Source organism: Jaculus jaculus, chromosome 7, assembly GCF_020740685.1.
Source record: "Jaculus jaculus isolate mJacJac1 chromosome 7, mJacJac1.mat.Y.cur, whole genome shotgun sequence".
Lineage (NCBI taxonomy): Eukaryota > Metazoa > Chordata > Mammalia > Rodentia > Dipodidae > Jaculus > Jaculus jaculus.
Genome location: NC_059108.1, coordinates 147984101 through 148007465, shown reverse-complemented (window position 1 = coordinate 148007465; position 23365 = coordinate 147984101). Strand labels below are relative to the sequence as shown.

At 46.3% G+C, this 23365-nt stretch overlaps 1 protein-coding gene across 1 annotated transcript in view; it reads left to right on the top strand.

The window, feature by feature from the left end:
* Nucleotides 1-1226: 1226 nt before the first annotated feature.
* Dync1h1 (dynein cytoplasmic 1 heavy chain 1) overlaps nt 1227-23365 on the top strand; it is a 75876-nt gene continuing 53737 nt past the window's right edge. Inside the window, exons 1-9 of the mRNA XM_045153897.1 lie at nt 1227-1500; nt 12743-12830; nt 14451-14624; nt 14938-15193; nt 15474-15660; nt 17675-17946; nt 18029-18256; nt 19905-20981; nt 22105-22284. Coding sequence (XP_045009832.1) covers nt 1242-1500; nt 12743-12830; nt 14451-14624; nt 14938-15193; nt 15474-15660; nt 17675-17946; nt 18029-18256; nt 19905-20981; nt 22105-22284 — 2721 coding nt within the window. The 5' untranslated portion in view covers nt 1227-1241. The remainder of the gene's footprint in view (nt 1501-12742; nt 12831-14450; nt 14625-14937; nt 15194-15473; nt 15661-17674; nt 17947-18028; nt 18257-19904; nt 20982-22104; nt 22285-23365) is intronic.

Genomic DNA, 23365 nt, shown 5'->3' with positions numbered 1-23365 from the left:
ATAGGCAGCTATATTCTGGCCCTGACGTCCTCTTGGTGCAGGGGAAGAAATGATGGAGGAAGAGAAGCAATGAAAACTTAGTTGGGGGCTGGAGAGATAGCTTAGCGGTTAAGCACTTGTGGGTGAAGCCTAAGGACCCCAGTTCGAGGCTCAATTCCCCAGGACCCACGTCAACCACATGCACAAGGTGGCACATGCATCTAGAGTTTGTTTGCAGTGGCTGGAGGCCCTGGCATGCCTATTCTCTCCCTCTCTCTCTTTCTCTGTCTGTTGCTCTCAAATAAAAAAATAAAAATAAAAAAACTTAGTTGGAAGGCAATCCAACTCCTTCTTTGAACCGACTTAGATGTGTGAAGAACGGCAGCTCCAGTTCAGGGCTGGTAGATGATGTTTCATGCAGGTCTCTCTCTTACAGCAGCCTTACTCGGGAAACGAGTCTGTCTTCAGGAACCAGCTTCCAGCACAGCTTTCTGCTACCTGCACCCTGGTTTCTTTGCTGGCCTAACCTTACATTGCCCTGCAGATGCTTTCAGCCCTCTCTGCTTTGGTAAAGGCAGGTTCCTCTGGGAATGCTCCCTACCTCCTCTTCCCTTTCCAGCCTAGCAACGCGAGTGTGACACGCCCCACATCTCCTCTCTTCTGAAAGTATGTTCTCATCCTCCTATGAGTATCTAACAATATGTCTGCCAAGGCTGCACTGTGGCACCAAATCCATACTCATTCATTCACTCGCTCAATGAGAGAACCCAGGCTAAGTGCTTGGAACAATGCGGAACACAAGATGAGAGCTCACTAAATATCAACTCTCATCAGCACATCATTTATTCACTACTTAGGGAATTATAGGTTTCTGTGATATTGGCTGCATATGCTTGCAAATGGACAAGGCATACGAGGTTCCTGGCTACCGCGTTGTCACTTCGCGGCCGGAGCCAAGACTACATGTCCCAGAATGCCAAGCGGCGGTGTAGCGGGGGGCGCCCCGTACGCATGCGCTACGTCACGACGCCGGTCGCGAGCAGGCGCGGATGACTGCGGCCGGCGGACTGGGCGGGGCGGGGCGGAGCCGGCAGGCGGTGACTGCCTTCAGGGCGGAGCCGGCTCCGTTCAGCCCAGTCGTCCGCGGGCTAGCGGGCGGTGCTGCTTCCGGCGCCCGTTTCTCTCTCTCCCTCTCTCGTCCCTCGCGCCGGGTCGCGGTCTTCTTGTCCGCGCTCCCTGCGGATCCCCAGCGCGGCGGCGCCATGACGGAGCCCAGCGGCGGCGGCGGCGGCGAGGACGGCTCGGCCGGCCTGGAGGTGTCGGCCGTGCAGAATGTGGCGGATGTGTCGGTGCTGCAGAAGCACCTGCGGAAGCTGGTGCCGCTGCTGCTGGAGGACGGCGGCGAGGCCCCGGCGGCGCTCGAGGCGGCCCTGGAGGAGAAGAGCGCCCTGGAGCAGATGCGCAAGTTCCTGTCGGACCCGCAGGTCCACACGGTGCTGGTGGAGCGCTCCACGCTCAAAGGTGCGGTGCGGGCCGGGCCGGGGCGGGCGGGGCGGGGGAGCAGCCCGCCGAGGCCCCGCGGGGTGGGGACAGTCCCTTCGGCCTCCGACGCCAGCCGTAGGCCGCCCCCGCCCGGGTGTCCCTCTCGCCACACCCCTTGCCAGGGCCCGGCGGGATGCCCCCTTCCTGGCCACGTGATGACAGCACCCCACCCACCCCACCCCCAGTCTTGCAGTCCGTCATCCCAAACAATGGGGTCGCTTTGTCTGCTCGAGCCTCTCAAGATGGCCGAGTTGGGTGGAGACTGCGTCTCCCCGGGCCGGGCCGGGCGCGGGCCGCATCCCGGCCTCCGATGTCACATGAGCTCTTGGGTTTCGATTCGTGGCCTCTCCGAGCCGGCTGTGGGAAAGGATGTGTCAGGGAGGGGCGCGGGCCGCCGGGATCGTGTGCTCCTGGGTGCACCTTCCGGAGTCCGGGCGTGCTGCCCGGCGCTGCACCGACCTTGCGGCGCGGAGCATCTCTGTTGGGGGTGGCTGGGTGCTCGGGTGTCGGTCTTGCTTAGCCTCACAGCATCGTTGCTGAATTGGGTGTATCTTCCCATTTTGACACGCAAGGAAACCCAGTCTCCGTTTAATAAGTGACTGGCGCAAGGTCACCAGTTAGTCCCAGTCTTTAGACTATAGACTCACCATATCGGTTTTCAGTCTGTTGCTTGTTTTCGTTGATCAGGCCTTGAATTTGTGTAGTGTCTGACTTTACAGATTACAAAAAAAAATAATAAAATAAAAGGGTTGGTTACCTGGTCGGGAAAAGAGGCAAAAAGCATACCTAGTTTAGTTCTGTCCTCCACTAGTGCTCCCCCAAGGCCTACCTGGAATCTGGACCTTGCCTGCAGGGTCCTCCATGATTCTGTAGCACCATTTTGTAGTAATTGGAGAACGTGAGTGACAAGCGGTGAATGGGTGTGGCATCCTCCTGGGAACCCAGGGGTGATGTTCAAGTCAATTTTAAGGTTAACACCTAGGGATTGGAGATTGTCTGAAAACGGTTGCTAACAAGTTTCTTGAAATTATACAATGCTGTACATAGTTGGAAGTTTTGTCCATTAAGAGTCGTCCTGTTACCTGCCCCGCCCACACACAGCACACTTGTTTCTGATAGTTTGTTTCCTTCAAGGCTGTATTCTTCCTCGGAGAATGCTTCATTGTAGCCTTGGTTTGGGCCAGAAGTTTAGAAGTGTGTAAAAGAATATATATATTTATCTTCATGAAGAGTTCAAAGCATTAAGCCATTGGAGAACTGTGTGTGTTAATATTGCTTATTAAGTTTGGAGTGTGTTCATGCTTGGAAGTCACTAGGGTTAGAAAAAGATTTAACCCATCTATTCTTATCAAGAAACGTGTTGGGGCTGGTTTGGTGGCACACACCTTTAATCCTAACACTCAAGAGGCCAACGTAGTTGAGTTTGAGGCCAGCCTGGCACATACAGCCTACATAGTAAATTCCAGGTCAGCTTGAGCTAGGGGAAAACCCTACCCCAAAACATACCCCCAAAAAACACATGTTGGGTAGCTGGGCCTGATGGTGCACACCTTTAATTCCAGCCCTTGAGAGGCTGAGGTAGGAGGATCACCAATAATTTGAGGCCAGTCTGTAACTACATAGTGATTTCCAGATCAGCCTAGACTACAGCAAGACCCTATCTTAAAAAACATGTTGGGGGCTGGAGAGATGGTGCTTGGCTGCAATGCCCAACAACATGGGTTCGATTGCCCAGTACCCAAATAAAGCCAGATGTACAAATTGGTGCATGTATCTGGAGTACGTTTGCAGTGGCTAGAGGCCCTGGTGCACCTATTCTTCCTCCCACTCTTCCTCCCTCCCTCTTCTTGCAAATAAAAAACTAAATAAAATATTTAAAAACATATTGGAGGGTAGAAAATATATACTTGAAATAAAAATCATCTGGACCGCTGCCCCAGTAAGACCTCTGTCAGAATTCTAGCCCATGTCTTTCTGTCTTTTTATTTGTTTTTATATGGGTGCATATGCATTATTTTATGAAAATAAACTTTTAAACACTTTTACTTATTTTTTTAACTTTTTTGTTTATTTTTTATTTATTTATTTGAGAGCGACAGAGAGAGAGAGAAGGAAGGAGAGAGAGAATGGGCGCACCAGGGCCTCCAGCCACTGCAAACAAACACCAGATGCATGCACCCCCTTGTGCATCTGGCTAACATGGGTCCTGGGGAATCTAGCCTCAAACTGGGGTCCTTAGGCTTCACAGGCAAGCACTTAACTGCTAAGCCATCTCTCCAGCCCCACTTTTACGTATTTATTTGAGAGAGAGAGAGAGAAAGAGAATAGGCACACCAGGGCCTTCAGCTGCGGCAAACAAACTCCAGAGGTATGTACTACCATGTGCATCTGGCTTATGTGGGTCCCGGGGAATAGAACCTGAGTCCTTTGGGTTCGCAGGCAAGCGCCTTAACCACTAAGACATCTCTCCCACCTAAGATAAACTTTAATCTGCATTTTAAAGATGTATTTAAAGTAGCTTTGCCATAGCTAGTTCTATATTTTTTGTTGCAAAATGTATTGAGATCAGTGATTTAAAAAATCTTGAGTTATGATTTCTCTTTATAAAAAGAAAAGTATAAGTTTTGCTCTTTGCTTCTAGCATAGTCATTAGCAATTCATTTTTCTCAAACATCGTAAGTTGATCTTTGTTTAAATTATTGTGGAAGGTGAGGATCTAGGCATCTGGGCCTTGGTTCCATAATGACTTGCACTTTTGGAGTTGACTAAGGAATGAGACTATCTAAAATTGAAATCCTGCTTCATTTCTGTATTTATAGAAAGCCTTGATGGATTCTAGCAGTTTCATTGTCCGTAATTCATTGTTCACTTATAAAAACCCAAGAAAAGATTTAAAAATTAATCCACGTTTGTGCCATATGCTCTCATTGGTCTTGCCAACATCACAAGTGCCTGAGAACAATTTACTTGATGGTGCTGAGAACTGAACCCAGGACCTTCCATATGCTAGGCAGAACATAGAGCTGCACCCTGGCCAACCCTACGCCAAGACGGACCCAGGGCCTGTAGGAACTTTCTTGCATTCTTTGGTGTTCCCATTGGCTTCTGTACACTTAATCAGACAAGTAACGGCAAATAGCTGATTATCCTGAAAAGGTGAGCTTTCATTTGCAGAACAAACCCAAGCTGGTGAAATGGCATAAAGACCACCAGCCACTAATATAATTTATTGCTTGAACTGGGAAAATGGTCTTCACCCACTTTATTAGGGTTTTATGTAGCCCAGGCTGGCTTTGAACTTGCATTGTAGCTGAAGATGGCTTTGAGCTTAAGTTCCTGCCTCCAACTCCCAAGCACTGGAGTTTGCAGGCGGCCCCTGGCTGCAGGGCTTGTGCTTTGTGCCTGGCCTGCTGGCAGTGTGTAGGCACACGGCAGGCTGCTTGGTGGCACAGTGCCAGCCAGGGTCGGGTGCTGGGTGTGTGCGATGTGTGTGCTTCTCTCTAGGTAGGCTTGGAATTTTGTCTTTATGACTAAAATAGCAGCTGCCTTTACTGACTGGTGGTTTTAAGTTGGCAATTATAGTCTTCCTGAAGTAGGTAATTTGAGGGGGGCTCACCTCTTCATTAGGCAGAGATGGCTTTGGACTGTCATCCAAAGGCAATGAACTTTATGTCAGTGTTCAAAAATTTCAGATTTGGGGGCTGGAGATATGGCTTAGCGGTTAAGCGTTTGCCTGTGAAGCCTAAGGACCCTGGTTTGAGGCTCGGTCCCCCAGGTCCCACGTTAGCTAGATGCACAAGGGGGCGCACACGTCTAGAGTTCGTTTGCAGAGGCTGGAAGCCCTGGCGCGCCCATTCTCTCTCTCCCCTCTATCTGTCTTTCTCTCTGTGTCTGTCGCTCTCAAATAAATAAATAAAAAATTTTTTAAAAAATTTCAGATTTGGAGGCAGGAGAGATGGCTCAGTGATGACAGGTACTTGCTAGCCAAGCTTGGAGGCCCCAGGTTTGAGTTCCCATTACCCACATGAAGCCAGGTGCACAAGGTGGTGCATGTATCTGGAGTTCTTTTGTAGTGGCTGGAGGTCCTGACATTCCCATTCCTCCCCCATTCTCTCTCTTCCTTGCAAATAAATAAAAATACTTTTAAAAGAATTTCACATTTTCATTTTGTGGATGTTCAGCTATATTCATATCTTCTGCTAGCTGAACCCCTCACCTACCTAATAAAGTGATTAATATAGGTCAACAGAAGCCAGACTGCCTCGGAGCACGAGGCAGGAGTGTGTCAGTCTGGTTCTTACTGTGCTGTCAGCCGCAGGTGTGCCCCACACCGTTACCTCCTCTGGCAAGATAACCTGGAATGTTGATTCAAGGAAATATGAATGACCTGATAGAGGAAGGACACCCAGTGTTGTCTGACCTCTGCATGCCGTGTGCACATTTTCACATGGCATATGCATACATCACACATGCCATACTCCCCCCCCCCCCACACACACACACAGTTGAGCTGATAGAGGAAGGGTTCCCAATGTTCTCCTTTGACCTGTGAGGACATCTTCACATCACATGCACTATATACTCCCTCTCTTGGGAAGGGACTTTGGAAGGAGGATCTGAAACCTGAAAACTAACCTGTCTGCTGTGTGTGTTTTAGAATGGGGGAGTTTGTTTGAGTCTAATTCTTACCAGTTATTTCTTCTTCACTCCCCCCCCCCCATAAGGTTTTACTGTTAGCCAGGCTGACCTGGAACACACTGATCCTCCTACTCCAGCCTCCTGAGTGCTGGGATTAAAGGTGTGTGCCACTACGCCTGGCCAGTTATTTCTTTTGAATTAGTATTAACTTTAACAAAATACTGCCTTGGTGCTGGGGAGATGGATCAGTGGCTAGGGGAGCTTGCTGCACAAGTGGGAAGGCCTAAGGTGTCTGAGCTTGGTTTCCCAGGACCCACATAAACAGCTGGGTTCACACGACATGCACATCTGTGACTCCAGTCCCAAGACCAGAGAATCTCTGGCACTCCCAAAACCATACTTCTGCTTGTGTCAAGAAAATAAGCAGATGAGTGTTCACCTCTGGCCTCTACACACATACAGGGCACACACTTTTCTACATACATATACATATACCTCAGCACACATGCTGCATGGGCAAAAAAATCTGTAGTCATTAATAACTGTTCATATTTCTTTTTTTTTTTTTTTTTTTTTGAGGTAGGGTCTCACTCTTAGCTCAGGCTGACCTGGAATTCACCTATGTAGTGTCATGGTGGCCTTGAACTCTCAATGATCCTCCTACCTATGCCTCCCAAGTGCTGGGATTAAAGGTATGCGCCACCACACATGGCTCATATTCCTTCTTGTTTTCTGGATATATCAGAATGAATCCCAATTTTGTATTACAAGTATTAAATCATGAGGTTTAATGTTTCTTTAACACCCCACTTAGGATGTTCAGTTGAGAAAACTATTAAAAAAAAAAAAAAGAAAAAAAGAACAAGAAAAAAAAAGTGAGAAAACTAGACTTTCTTAGTCCTCTACCAGGGCAGGGAGAGTCTTGGCAATGAAGTCCTCACTACGCAGCATATAGGCAGAGGAGCCATGAAAGAGAACATAAGATGGCAATTGACCAGACAGATGTAGTGTTGGTGTGTTTTGCACTTCTACGGGGAAGGAAGGGCTGCAGGACGGTTTAGCGGTTAAGGCACTTGCCGGCAAAGCCAAAGGACCTAGATTCAACTGCACAGGACCCACATAAGCCAGATACACAAGGGGCCACATGCATCTGGAGTTCATTAGCAGTGGCTGTAGGCCTGACATGCCCATTCTCTCTCTGCCTCTTTCTCTCTCTCTCTCTCAAATAAATAAATAAATGAAAAAAAAAATTAAGGGAAGGAAGGTGAAAGATAAAACCAGGAACTCATAACAAGTAATTTGTGTGGGGTGGGGGCAAAGGAAGTGGATGGCTTTATCTCCTTGATGAAGAGACTGGCTGGCAGAAAGTAGGGCAGGAACGGCTAAGCATACCAGAGCCTCCCCTCCTGGTGTTTTACCAGTGCCTGTCCCTTTTCCAGCTTCCCCAGTGACCACACTTCTTGAAAATCATCCACTTGGCAATCTTGTGGTAACTGAAATCATCTTTTTACATTTCATGAAATAAGACGCAGTAGGGCTAAGGCTGTGCCTTAGTCGGTAGAGTTCTGGTCTAGCACGTGTGAAGCTCTAGAGTGCAGTCCTCCAGCACTCATAAACACACCTTAATAAATACACATCTGTAATCGCAGGATTTGGGAGGTGAACACAGGAAGATCAGAAGTTTAAGGTCAGGGGCTGGAGGATGGCTTAGTGGCTAAGGCACTTGCCTGCAAAGCCTAAGGACCCAGGTTCATTTCCCCAAGACCCATGTAAGCCAGATGCACATGGTAGCACATGCGTCTGGAGTTGGTTTGCAGAAATTATCTGGGGGGGGGGAGTCGCAGATAGATAAAAATAAAAACAAAAAATTATTTAGAAAACATTTCTACAGTAGACTTTTTTAAAAAACTATTTGGAATATGTAATAATTTACAGAGAGACAAAAAGATAATTACTATCAATTTGAGACAGAGTGCTATGTAACCCTGGCTGGCTTGGAATTTCGTATGTAGATCAAATTAACCTGAAACTTTTGACCATCCCCCTGCCTCTGCCTTCTGAGTACTGGGATTATAGGTATATACCTCCACACCAGGCCTTTTCCACAAAGGTTATCTGATGATAGTTTATCAAACAATACTGTAATTTCTATAAGTGGGATGCAGACTTAATTTGATGTCTATATTTGCTGGGAATAGACATACATAGGAAGATTAATCCTATTGCTAATGACTTCCGTAAGACATTACCAGCAGTTGGAATTTCAGGAAGCAGCAGGGAATGTGTGCTTGACCCCTGTCTGAGGATTCATTCACCAGGTGTGCCTTCCAAACCAGCGCCCCCCCCCCCACCCCCCCACGCAGCAGCAGTGTGCTGCATTGCAGTGTTTCCAGCACAGGGCTGGGGTGACGGTCAGCGTGACTCATCTCCTGGCCGGTGCCTGCTCCTGCAGCCTGTTTGCTTAGGGAAGTGCAGACGTGGGCTCAGAACTGCATCTCTTCTGTGTAAATGTATTTGTACATACAGTGAATCTTTATGGTGGGGCTGATTCAGAGTTAACGTATCTTTAGTTATGTCAAGGATTTATTTTAGTGCTTAAAGAATTATTACTTTTAGCCGGGTGTGGTGGCACATGCCTTAATCCCAGCCCTCAGGAGGCAGAGATAGGAGGGTTGCTGTGAGTTCAAGGCCAGCCTGAAACTACATAATGTATTCCAGGTCAGTCTGAGCTAGATATTTTCTGTTTGAGTGTTATTTCATAATTGCATTATCTTGACAACTGTTCCAGTTTGGGACATGTCTTTACACTCTTCTAATATACACGAGCTTTATATTTCAGTCATCTGGCTTCAGGTGCAGGACTTACCTTGTACAGGAACATTGAGTGGTTAGAAAATTCTGTTAATTGGACTGGAGAGATGGCTTAGTGGTTAAGCTCTTGCCTATAAAGCCTAAGGACCTCGGTTCGAGGCTTGATTTCCCCAGGACTCATGTTAGCCAGATGTACAAGGGGGTGCACGCATCTGGGGTTCATTTGCAGTGGCTGGAGGCCCTGGCGTGCCCGTTCTTTCTGTCTTCCTCTTTTTCTCTCTTTCGCTTTCAAATAAATAAAAATAAAAAATATTTTTAAAAAATTAAAAAAAAGAAAGTTCTGTTAATTTATGTAATTTTTTTTTTTTTTTTTGAGGTAGGGTTTCACATTAGCCTAGGCTGACCTGGAGTTCACTGTGTAGTCTCAGGGTGGCCTTGAACTCATGGCGATCCTCCTGCCTCTGCCTCCCGAGTGCTGGGATTAAAGGCATGTGCCACCACACACAGCAATTTATGTGACTTTTTTTTTTAGAAATAGTGTTTTGTATGATTTAAAAGAAAATTAGCAGTGTCAAGTACCTATAATCCCAGCAGTTGGTAGGTTGGAAGCAGGAGGAACAGGACCCCAAGGGCATATTCAGCTATATGGGGAGCTCAGGGGCAGCTTAGGGCTACATGAGACTGAAAAAAAATTAAAAACATTTTCTCTAAATTTTGCATTCCAAAGCAGTTTATTTGGGAAGGTACTATACCTGGAAAAACATGTTGGACCTCTTGGTGATGTATGGCTTCATGGTGTGCATGAGTGGGGTAGGTGCTGCTGGGCACCCATGCTTACCTAGCTGTGCTGGGTGACAGCCCATGGTGCTGAGGGCCTGGGTTTCTTAAACACCTACTCACAGGAGATGGTTCCAAGACTTTATCTCCTCGCTCAGATAAGTACAAGGCTTGCAATGGCTTTAGACTGCATGCAGCAGAGGTGGCGGGGCCCTGCCCCACCACCTGGTGTGCTCCATGTGCCTGAGGCCCCCCCCCCCCCCCCCCCCCCCGTCTGAACCACCAGCTCCCACAAGGTGACAGTAGTCATTTTCAAAAACAGGTAGCACTAGTTATACCACCCACTTCTTTCCCTTCCTAAAATTATGTCGAAAGCAATCATTTGGCGGCTGGGCATGGTGGCTTCATGCTGGAAGAATTGTCTTTATTTTATTTTATTTCATTTTGGTTTTTCGAGGTAGGGTCTCATTCTAGCTCAGGCTGACCTGAAATTCACTATATAGTCTCCAGGTGGCCTCCAACTCATGGTGATCCTCCTACCTCTGCTTCCTAAGTGCTGGGATTAAAGGCATGTGCCACCACACCCAGTAAGAATTGTCTTTTGGGGCTGGAGAGATGGCTTGGTGATTAAGCACTTGCCTGTGAAGCCTAAGGACCCCAGTTCAAGGCTCGGTTCCCCAGGTCCCACGTTAGCCAGATGCACAAGGGGGCGCACGCGTCTGGAGTTCATTTGCAGGGGCTGGAGGCCCTGGTGCGCCCATTCTCTCTCTCTCCCTCTATCTGTCTTTCTCTCTGTGTCTGTCGCTCTCAAATAAATTTAAAAAAAAATTTTAAAAAAAAGAATTGTCTTTTGGTTAAATATATTACATATTATGCTTTCTACAGAATTCTTTATTTATGGCAACCAGAGAGAAATAAGAGAGAAACAGACAGAATGGTCATGCCAGGCCCTCTAGCTACTGCAAAAAACTCCAGATTCATGTGCCACCTCGTGTATCTGGCTTCACATGGGTACTGGGAAATCAAACTTGGGTCCTTAGGCTTTGTAGGCAGGTGCCTTAACCATTGAGCCAGATACAAAAGGTGGTGCATGCATCTGGAGTTTGGTTGCAGTGGCTAGAGGCCCTGGTATGCCCATTCTCTCTCTCTCTCTCCTTTCATTCTCTCTCAAATAAATAAAATATTTGAAAAAATAATAGGTTTCCTTGTCATATTTTCATACATAAGTGTCACTTTGTTTTTATTTAGCCTCCTTCCCTGCTGCACTCCCCCATACACCCCGTTGCTAGTTCCCCATATCCTCCAAAGAGCCCCCTCCTCTACTTTCATCTCACATGTATGCCATTACTCCACTCTTTCCCCTTCTGTCTCCTTTCAAGATCTCCTTAAGTCCCTCCCACACACACTCTCTTTCCACTCTCATGACCTGTACACATGCACGCACACACGCAAATTTAAAGCTAGAGTCTGGTTATGACGGACAATGTAATATTTGTCTTTCTGAGTCTGGCTTGCTTAACTTAATATAGTGATGCCCAGGCCCTGTGCTCTACACTCATGCAGTTTAGTATCTCACCACATCCTCCACTGTCATTTTATATTCTCTGAATTGGAAGCTTAGAAGAAGACAAATAACTTTCCCAAGCCGGGCATCCAAGCCAGGTGTGGTGGCTCATGCCTTTAATCCCAGCACTCGGGAGACAGAGGTAGAGGATCGCTGTGAGTTTGAGGCCACCCTGAGACTACATAGTGAACCAGCTCAGCCGGGGCTAGAGCAAGACCCTGCCTTGAAACACAAAAAACAGGCTGGAGAGATGGCTTAGTGGTTAAGGCATTTGCCTGCAACCATGTAAGCCAGGTGCACAAGGGGGCGCATACGTCTGGAGTTAGTTTGCAGTGGCTGGAGGCCCTGGTGTACCCATTCTTTTTCTCCCCCTCCCTTACCCTCTTCCTGTCCCTGCCTCTCTCTCTGTCAAATAAATAAATAAAAATAATAAATAAAGTTAAAAAAATAAAAACAACAAAAAGTGACTTTCCCAAGGCTACTTAGCTCTGCACCTTCTATTAAGTTTATTGCTTTTTTAGTTTTTAGAGGAAGGGTCTCACTCTAGCCAAGGCTGACCTGGAATTCACTATGTAGTCTCAAGGTGGCCTTGAACTCACAGTGATCCACCTACCTCTGCCTCCTGAGTGCTGGGATTAAAGGCGTGCACCACCATGCTGGACAAGTTTACTGCTTTTCCTGTCACACCCTGGCTTACAAGTAAAGGTAGACCACATGTGAAATAATCACATTAGCTCCATGAGCCCCAGAGCAAACTGCTAGCTCAGACACTGCATGGTGTCACTGAAGGTAACTCCACACAGGCCCAGGGACTTGCTGGGTTAGTACCTGACAGAGAGGCTTGGATTGTCTTCCATTCTTACAAATACATTATAATTTTTCAATCTTGACTTTCAGTTTAGAAAATTTGTCTCACATGTATCTTTAGGCTACCTTGCTGTTAACTTCCCAGCCATGCTGTATAGGTGAGGGGCCTGTCTGCAATCATAGATTTCTGAATGCTTCTGTGTTTTCCAGCTGAGTGTCTGTGAGCTATTTACTTAGATTCAGCGCCGAGAGCGCAGAAATAGTAGCCATGTCAAGCCCTATGACACCTGTCGTGGGTGAAGTGCTGAGGCAGCAACTAAGCACTCTGCTACCTGGGGTAGGTGGTCAGCTTTTGTGTTTGGAACATTGCTGTGAGACATCACAACCCAGCAGCCATAGCCACGCAGGAGGTGCAGAGAAGTCAGCCGTCTTATCCACCGAGATCAAGGTCCCTTGGCAAATGAACGACTGATTGTCAAGTCAGGAAGAATAGGTGGTGTCAACACTAGGCACTTCATGTCAGGACGGGGGTGAGATGAGGTATCAGTCATCTTCCAGGCAGTTGATAGATAAGTAGTTAAAATGTAAGTGTGAATTTGATTAAATATTTGTTATGGTTTATAGAGGATGTTGGTGATGAAGGAGAAGAAGAAAAAGAATTCATTTCCTATAACATCAATATAGACATCCATTATGGAGTCAAGTCCAATAGGTAAGTAATATGAATATACTGTTATGATCATATACCATGAGCTCATAAATTTGTGTGTATCTATAAATGTAAATTTTAATCAACTCAGATAAACACATTAAACACTCAAGATTTCTGCTGTTTAGATTCTGTGTCCTTGGTTTCACGCCTTCAAGTTAAGATTTCTAAGTCAATATCCTAAGATATTTCCATTTTAACTGCTATTGATGGCATTCATCTTGTGTTTGAGCTATGATACACTTATTAATTGTCCCAGATTTTTGTCAGATTTTATTGCTCAGTCTAAAATAATGTCCTTTTAATCTTAGTTTACATCATTATAAACAGTAACCATTCTTACATTTATGTCTGGTTCTCTTTAGGAAAAATTCTGAAAGTAGTATTGCAGTTCAGCTATAAGCCCTCATTCAAGTTTTTAATGCACATTACCAGATTTCCCACCTTCCAGAAAGTTTGTACCAACTTGCAGCTCTAATAAACATTCAGACTTCAGCATGTTAGTACAATTATTCTACATTACACTAAAAGTGGCTTTAGGGTTACAGGAGAGCTGACAAGTGGAACGGTGCACACCTGTAACCCTGGTGTTTAGGAGGCTGAGGAGGAGAAGCTGCGGTGCAGGACACTATTTCCAAAAAGAAACAGAAGGTGACAGAAGAGGCGCCCACAGCAGACAGAGCACCCGGGTGTCAGTGCTGGTCACCACTTTGGGCTGGGGAGGAGTTCAGTGAGCACGCGCCTGACATGTACAGGGCAGCGCTGCAAACCATGGCTGCCTAGTGACAGCGTGCTTAGCTTGTCTCACAGGCCAGAATCCAGCCCAGGTCATGTTAGTTTCCTGTCTTTAATTTGTTTTGTTTTTTCGAGGTAGGGTCTCACTCGTGCTCAGGCTGTAGTAGAGGAAGATAAGCTGTACATTTCACAACTAGAAATTTAGTCTGTTCTTAGTATAGATTCTTTATTATTTTTATTTTATGAGACAGAGAGATGGTGTGCCAGGGCCTCTAGCCACTGTAATGGAATTCCAGGTGCATGTGCCATCTTGTGCACTTGCATCACCTTGTGCATCTGGCTTAGGTGGGTTCTGGAAACCTGGGTTCTTAGGCTTCACAGGCAGGTGCCTTAACTGCTAAGCCACCTATCTCTCTAGCCCCTTAGTATAGTTTTTGCTGTTGTTGTTTTCGTTTTTTTCAAGGTAGGGTCTCACTGTAGCCCAAGCTGATCTGGAACTCACTGTGTAGTTACATTCACAGCAGTTCTACCTCTGCCTCCTGAGTGCTAGAATCACAGGCAAGCACCACCATGCACGACTGGTATAGTTTTGTTTTCTTTGTGTTTTTTTGTTTGTTTTGGTTTTTCAAGGTAGGGTTTCACACTAGCCCAGGCTGACCTGGAACTCACTGTATAGTCTCACAGTGATCTTACTATGTACTCTGCCTCCCGAGTGCTGGGATTAAGGGTGTATACTACCACGCCCAGCATAACTAGTGTAGTTTTGAAGTTAAGCATTCTAGTGAAGTTTTAATTTGTATACAGTGGAAAGACTGCAGTTGTTAGAACTGATTAGAAATGAGAGTCTTTGTTATGTCTAATTCATTCATTTTTTTTTTTTCTTTTTAGCTTGGCTTTCATTAAACGTACTCCTGTAATTGATGCAGACAAACCAGTGTCCTCTCAACTCCGCGTCCTCACCCTCAGTGAAGACTCGCCATATGAAACACTGCATTCTTTCATCAGCAATGCTGTGGCTCCTTTCTTTAAGTCCTATATCAGAGAGTCTGGCAAGGCAGACAGGTAAAAAGCATTTTGTTGTTATTGTTTGTTTTTGTTTTTCAAGGTAGGGCTCACTCTAGCCCAGGCTGACCTGGAATTCACTCTGTAATCTTAGGCTGTACTTGAACTCACAGTGCTTTCCCTACATTGGCCTTCCAAGTGCTGGGATTGAGGGTATGTGCCACTATTCCCAGCCAAGAAGCATTTTTTTACTGTGCCCCATTTCACACTGTTCACAAGACACTCAGGAGCTGGAATACTGCAGTGAAAGCATGTATATTAATATTTGACAGGCAGTAGTGCCCCAGTCATGAGTTGCTCCATGTCTTTGTAGGGATGGTGATAAAATGGCTCCTTCAGTTGAGAAAAAGATTGCAGAACTTGAAATGGGACTCCTTCACCTGCAGCAGAATATTGAAATTCCAGAGATCAGCCTGCCAATCCACCCAATCATTACCAATGTCGCAAAACAGTGCTACGAACGTGGAGAAAAGCCCAAAGTAACAGACTTTGGAGATAAGGTTGAAGATCCAACTTTCCTTAATCAGTTACAGTCTGGAGTTAACCGATGGATCCGAGAAATTCAGAAAGTAAGAGCACAGCACAGAGAGTCTCATATCTGTGGGGTACTGGTCTGAGCTTTGCTGACGTAGTGACATGGTGGTGGCTTACCATCCTGGTCCTAGGAATGCTCAGCCATCAAGCGCAATGTGAACTATAAGAAAGTGGTGATCCCCAGCAATCCAGACCACTTTAATCTATAGGGAAGGAATCTGCCTGAAACACACAAATGAGTTCTGTGATATATCTTGTTAAAGGTTCTTTCTGTTTAAATAGAGAATGGCTTTGAACTTTATTTTATTTTCAAAGGTGACCAAACTTGATCGGGATCCTGCATCAGGAACAGCCTTACAGGAGATCAGTTTTTGGCTGAACTTGGAGCGTGCTCTGTACCGCATCCAGGAGAAGCGAGAGAGCCCTGAAGTCCTCCTAACTCTAGACATCTTGAAGCATGGCAAGCGTTTTCATGCCACTGTCAGTTTTGACACTGACACAGGTGAGGACCGTGGCCAGTAATATGATCCATGACTTAGGATCTGGCTTCTAGTGGGCTTTGACGATTGAGGTGACAACTAGCGGGCACACTTGGGATGGGCCAGGCCTGGGTGTGCAGGCCAGGGCTGTGCCAGTGCGCCGCACACTTACACGCGTGCTGCTTAGTGGCTTTCCCTTCTGCATCTTGTTCTGTTGTTCCCTCAGTTGTAGAGGCTTTTCCTCATACACCGCCTTCCCTTTCGTGGCTTTGAGAGCCTAGGACAGTTTAGGGGCCTAAGAATGATGAGCCCTGGGAGTTGCCCTTACGTCTCTCCACTGCGTGGTTACCAGGTGTTGGTCAGGTGAGCAGGAGGACAGGCAGCGGCTGCCACTCTGAGCCTTTGCAGGAGAGCTGATCGGCACTGCGTTCTCTTCTCACCTGCTCTTCTCTCTTCTCTGCCTTCCTCCATGTTCTCGGTGGTCAAAATACAATGTTTTAGAGCGAAGTATGGTTGTGGGCACCTGTAATCTCAACACTGCATTTACTGATTTTTAAATTTTTTAAATAATTTGTTATTTTTATTTATTTGAGAGAGAAAATGGACACACCAGGGCCTCTAGCCACTGCCAACAAACTCTAGACACATGTGCTACCTTGTGCATCTGGTTTACATGGGTCCTTTGGCTTTGCAGGCAAGCGCCTTAACCACTAAGCCATCTCTCCAGCCCTTTTTCTTTCTTTCTTTTGTATCTTATTTATTTATTTTTATTTATTTATTTTTTTTTGAGGTAAAGTTTCACTGTAGTGCAGGCTGACCTGGAATTCACTATGTAGTCTCAGGGTGGCCTTGAAGTCACTGCAATCCTACCTCTGTCTCACAAGTGCTGGGATTAAAGGCATACACCACCATGCTTGGCTTTATTTTTTCTTTTAATGCCAGTGTTAAGGTTCAAACCTAGGGTCTCACAAGTGCTAGGCAAGTGCTGGGTCATCTTCCAGCCTAATCCCAATACTCAGGAGGTAGAGGCAGAAGTTAAGGCTGGTCTGGGCTACATGAAACCCTATTTTGGAAAAAAAAAAGGCTGGTATGTGCACAAGATAGTACCTCAATAAACAGAACAAAAACAAACAAACAAACAAAAAGAAGCCTGGCATGATGGTTCGTGCCTATATCATCCCAGCATTTAGGAGGTTGAGAGGATCGCCATGCGTGTGAGGCTGCAGGGTGAGTTCCAGGTCAGCCTGGGCTAGAGTGAGACTCTCTCAAAAAAGGAAGGGTGGGCAGGTCTAAAGATACGACTCAGTGGTTAAAGGCATTTGCTTGCAAAGCCTACCAGCCTGGGTTCAATTCCCCAACACCTATGTATAGCTAGATACAAGGTGACCAGTGCACTGTGATCCCAACATGCTCAGGTCAGTGGGAAGCAGAGCTAGGAAAACCCGAAGCTGCCAAGCTACTTAGTCTGACTTCATTTATAGTCTGACACTTAGCTTGCAGGGTAAGACCCTGGCTCAGTCAAGGTGGAGCAAACACCTCCAAGTTGTCCTGACCTCCACATGTGCACCATGGCATACATATTCGTACACACACACAAAAAAATAAGTAATTTTAAAAATGGGGACTGGGGCGATGGCTTAGAGCAGTTAAGGTGCTTGCCAGCAGAGCCAAAGGACCAGGTTCAATTTCCCTGTGCCCATCTCTATATGCCTCTCACTCACTCATAAATAAATAAATTTTGAAAAATATGAAAAATGGAATCACACTAGAGTTATCCTACTAATAAATAACCTTTTTAAGGCAGGATCTCACTAGCCCAAGCTGACCTGTAACTCACTCTGTAACCCAGGTTAGCCTCAAACTCACAGTGATTCTCCTACCTCAGTCTCAAGAGTGCTAGGATTAAAGATATGTGCCACCATATTGGAAAGTAGCATTCTTTTCCAAATGTCACTAATGATTTCTGTCACTCCTTCCCATTCTTAGGACATACTTTATTATCATACATGAAACCATTAACTCTTTTCTGTTATGTAGGTCTCAAACAGGCGTTGGAAACAGTGAATGACTACAATCCTCTGATGAAGGATTTCCCTCTGAATGACTTGCTGTCTGCCACTGAGCTGGACAAAATAAGGCAGGCCCTTGTTGCAATTTTCACTCACTTAAGAAAGATCCGAAACACAAAATACCCCATTCAGAGAGCACTGCGTTTGGTGGAGGCAATTTCCAGAGACCTGAGTTCTCAGTTACTCAAAGTATTGGGCACTAGAAAATTGATGCATGTTGCTTATGAAGAATTTGAAAAGGTAAGTTTTACTGTCTTAGAAAGCCAACCTCAAGCATTGGGATAAGGTCTCCCTAACAGTGGCTTCTTCTGACATGTGCCAGGTGATGGTGGCTTGCTTCGAAGTGTTTCAGACATGGGATGATGAGTATGAGAAACTTCAGGTCTTGCTGAGAGACATCGTCAAAAGAAAAAGGGAAGAAAATCTGAAGATGGTGTGGCGTATTAACCCTGCTCATAGGAAGCTTCAGGCTCGCCTTGACCAGATGAGAAAGTTTCGACGCCAGCATGAACAGCTGAGAGCTGTCATTGTCAGGGTCCTGAGACCACAGGTATGGCCTGCATTATTTTCATGCCTTAATTTTTTTTAAATTTATTTATTTATTCATTTATTTAAGAGAGGGAGAGGCAGACACAGACAGAGATTGGGAGAGAGAATGGGTGCGCCACGGCCTCCAGCCACTGCAAACGAACTTGACGCATGCCCCCCCTTGTGCATGTGACTTACATGGGTCCTTTGGCTTTGCAGGCAAATGCCTTAACCACTAAGTCATCTCTCCAGCTCAATTTTTTTTTTTTTTAAAGAAGTAACTGAGCTAGGCGTGGTGGCACATGCCTTTAGTCCCAGCACTCGGGAGGCTGAGGTAGGAGGATCACTGTGAGTTCGAGGCCACCCTGACTACATAGTGACTTCCAGGTCAGCCTGGACTAGAGTGTGACCCTATCTCAAAAAAAAAAAAAAAAAAAAAAAAAAAAGAAAGAAAAAAAAAAAGAAGTAACTATCTTGCTCTGAAGTTTTTTTTTTCTTCAATTCCATTTTTGTCATGTCACTTCCATCTTTGGGTTCTACCAATGCTAAACTATTTCAATCTAGATGCTTAAGTATTCTCAGGCTGGGGTATAGCTCAGTGCTAAAGCATCTGCTTAGCATGTGTGAGGCCCTGAATTTGACCCTCAGCACATTAAAGGATGGATGGATGGATGGGCATGTTGGAAGGTAGACCAATATTTAACACTTCCTATTTAATTCATTCCTTCCCTCATCTTGCATGGATGCTATATAGCTAGTCTTCCTGGGTCTTAAATTCTAGTTTCACTGTTTAGTAATGTGACTTGAACAGGTTACTTAGTCTCTCTTTCTCAGAGCCTTCATCTGTAAAATGTGGATAATAATTGTGTAAGCCTGAGACTTATTAAAAGAATTTGGTGCTGGGTGTAGTGACATAAGCCTTTAATCCCAGCATATTTGAGAGGCAGAGGTAGGAGGATCACTGTGAGTTTGAGGCCAGCCTGAGTCTACATAATGAATTCCAGGTCAGCCTCAGCTAGAGTGAGACCCTACTTTGAAAAGAATTTGGTGACTTCTTTTCTTTGTATCATTTTTTAGAGTTTTGTTTTGTTTTGGCCATGCTGGAATTGAACCCAAGGCCTTCATCATGCTAGACAGGTGCTCTGCTGGGCCACACCCCAGCCCTATGCTTTTTTTTTTTTTTTTTTTAATTTATTTGAGAGTGACAGACACAGAGAGAAGGACAGATAGAGGGAGAGAGAGAATGGGCGCGCCAGGGCTTCCAGCCTCTGCAAACGAACTCCAGACGCGTGCGCCCCCTTGTGCATCTGGCTAACGTGGGACCTGGGGAACCGAGCCTCGAACCGGGGTCCTTAGGCTTCACAGGCAAGCGCTTAACCGCTAAGCCATCTCTCCAGCCCTGTTTTTGTTTTTTGAGGTAGGTTCAGCCTGGGCTAGGGCTAAACCCTATTACCAAAATCCCCCCCCAAAAAATGTCTAAAACAAAACAAAATCTCTTTAGAAAATCTTATAATGTATAGTTAAAATGGCATTTTGGTTGGCTTTGTTGAATAGTGTTTATAAAGTATTGGACTAAAAGTTTAAAAACCTGTATTGCCAACTAGTAGTCTTGTGTGGTGTGTACAACAAAACTCTTCCTTTGGCTAAAGGATTTATTCCAAATATTTTAGGTCACAGCAGTTGCACAACAGAGTCAAGGAGACGTGCCCGAACCCCAAGACATGAAAGCGGCTGAGGTCCTCTTTGATGCTGCTGATGCCAACGCTATTGAGGAGGTGAACCTGGCCTACGAGAATGTCAAGGAGGTGGATGGGTTGGATGTTTCCAAAGAAGGCACAGAGGCTTGGGAGGCTGCGATGAAGAGATACGATGAGAGGATTGACCGGGTGGAGACCCGGATCACTGCTCGCCTTCGAGATCAGCTTGGAACAGCCAAGAATGCCAACGAGATGTTTCGGATCTTCTCCAGGTTCAATGCACTGTTTGTGCGGCCACACATCCGTGGGGCCATCCGGGAATACCAGACACAGCTGATCCAGCGTGTGAAGGATGACATCGAATCTCTGCATGACAAGTTCAAGGTCCAGTACCCACAGAGTCAGGCTTGTAAGATGAGTCATGTCCGTGACTTGCCCCCTGTGTCAGGGTCGATCATCTGGGCTAAACAGATTGACAGGCAGCTCACTGCCTATATGAAACGGGTGGAAGATGTCCTGGGCAAAGGCTGGGAGAACCACGTGGAGGGGCAGAAGCTGAAGCAGGATGGAGACAGCTTCCGCATGAAGCTCAACACCCAGGAGATCTTCGACGACTGGGCACGGAAGGTGCAGCAGCGCAACCTGGGCGTCTCAGGGCGCATCTTCACCATCGAGAGCACCCGCGTTCGGGGCCGCACCGGAAATGTCCTCAAGCTAAAAGTGAACTTTCTTCCAGAGATCATCACACTTTCTAAGGAAGTCCGAAACCTCAAGTGGCTTGGCTTTCGAGTCCCACTGGCAATTGTGAACAAGGCACACCAAGCCAACCAGCTGTACCCATTTGCCATCTCTCTCATAGAAAGTGTCCGCACTTACGAACGGACCTGTGAGAAAGTGGAGGAGCGGAACACCATCTCGCTGTTGGTAGCTGGCTTAAAGAAGGAAGTGCAGGCCTTGATTGCAGAAGGCATTGCCTTGGTGTGGGAGTCCTACAAACTTGACCCCTATGTGCAGCGCCTGGCAGAGACTGTCTTCAACTTCCAGGAGAAGGTACGTCCTGGTGGCGGGTAAGGCAGCAGTAGGTGAGTCAGAGGACTCGTAATTCTCCCAACCCGTGCACATGATGGGTGAGGCTGAGGCCACTGTAGCTGAGAGGGAAGAGGGGCTGTTTCACTGCCCATGTCTGATTGGGTAGGCTTTGGAGATGCTGGTGAGTGACACCCTAGCTTAGAAATCTGGGAAGAGATGGGGAGGTAATATGATGGAGAATGGAATTTCAAAGGGGAAAGTGGGGGGGCGGGAGGGAATTACCATGGGATATTTTTTTATAATCATGGAAAATGCTAATAAAAATTAAAAAATAAAAGATAGAGGAAGATTCCTGATGTCTTCCTCTGATTTCTCCACACACATGTTCACTAGGCATGTGCCTCTGCACACATATACTGCATAACAAACCAATAAGTAAATAATTCATCAATAAAAAAAAAAAAGAGAGAAGGACAGAGGAGGCTGGTAGGTCGCATGACAGCCGAGTGCTGATTGCTATAGGGAGAGTGGGGTTGCAGACCTGTGGCTGTGAGTGCTTGCTCCATGAGCAAGAGGAGTGGCAGAGAAGATAATGGCTTTCCTTTCTCTCCCTGAGGACATGCAGATGGGAACCATGTTCTCATCTCTGCAGCTAGGGTTAGCTGCTCGTGGAAGGCCTTCTCTGCCCTGAGCATGGGTCATTTTAACTGAGAACAGTGAGCATAGAAGTAATAGAACAAGTGGGCTGGGTGTAGTGGCACGCACCTTTAACCCCAGCACGTGGGAGGCTAAGGGAAGTGTGGCCACCCCGAAACTGCACAGTGAATTCCAGGCCATCCTGGGCTAGAGTGAGACACTACCTTAAAAAACAAAAAAAGGGGGTGGGGGCCGGAGAGATGACTCAGCAGTTAAAGCGGTGCCTAAAAAGCCAAAGGACCCAGGTTCAACTCCCCAGGACCCATGTAAGCCAGATGCACAAGAGGTGCATGCATCTGGAGTTCTTTTGCAATGGCTGGAGGTCCTGGTGCCCATTCTCTCTCTCTACCTGCCTATTTCTGTATCTTTCTCTCACAAATAAAAATAAAATATTAAAAAAAGAAGTAATAGAACAGGTAGGTTTTTAAATACTAAATATGTTCTTTAGGTGGATGATCTGCTGATAATTGAGGAAAAAATAGACCTGGAAGTCCGTTCCTTGGAAACCTGTATGTATGACCATAAGACGTTCTCTGAGATCTTGAACAGGGTCCAGAAAGCAGTGGATGACTTGAACCTGCACTCCTATTCCAATCTGCCCATCTGGGTCAACAAACTGGACATGGAGGTATGGGCTTGTTGGTTAGAGGGTTTTCATTTTTGTGTCACTAAAAAAAAAGCATTTTCCTTAGACATTATCTGGGATTGTGCCATCCCCCTCAGGTTCCACCTAACTAATGCAGGGGCTCAACCGTGATACTGTGTGCTCTGCCCAGGTCAGCTCTCAGCCAATAGCAGGGAGGGAAGCAGAGGAGTCCCTCCTTATGCTCAATACCCAACAAACTCCTGTCCATGTGATCTAAGTTAGCTTTGCTGGTGGTGCTGGGAGTGGAACTCAGAGCCTTGCATACTCTACCAGTGAGCCACACCCACACCCTCTAGACATCCTCTGAATCCTAGTACAGACTTCATTGTCTTACCCCTATGGGAGGAAGAGCATGGGGTGTGTGCGTCATCAGTGCACACGACTCCTCATTGCCAGCATGAGCTTGTGGCGGTGGAGAGGCCTGGCTGGCCTGGGTTGCGGCTGAGGAAACGGTGCACTTAGTTGCTTCTCAGGCTGTGCTTCCCCCTCTTCCTTTGTGCATTGGATATACCAGTTGCAGTACCCACAGAAAGACACCATCAAAGGACAGTTATGTCCACGGATGGTCAGGATGTCCCTCAGTCCTCACCACATCCCTGGGATGGTTGTATGGCCCAGGAAAGACTGATAATAAAGGCTGGCAGAGGTCCTATTGGTCAGAAATTTTTTCATTCTAGACTAGAGAGACTTATTTTACTGGTTAAAATGAATTGCTGTCCAATTTATAGTGTTTCTATTACCGTGTTGTCTTTGAGAGTGACAGCTCCGTTATGTCGACTAGCCACAAGACCCCTAACTGCATCTGCAGCATGTGTTAGTCTCCTTGTCACTTAGGACTGAAGGACTGTGATTCAGGTGGCCGAAGGTGGAGACCACAGCTGAGATGGGTTATCTGAGACTGTAGATGTGAGGCATATGGCAGGAGCAGTTGGAAGTGTTCATCTTTGACCTGCAATACCTGCTGGCTTGCTTGTTCTTAGGCTTTATGACTTCCATAAGAAATAAGAAACACTGAAGCCGGGCGTGGTGGCGCAAGCCTTTAACCCCAGCACCTGGGAGGCAG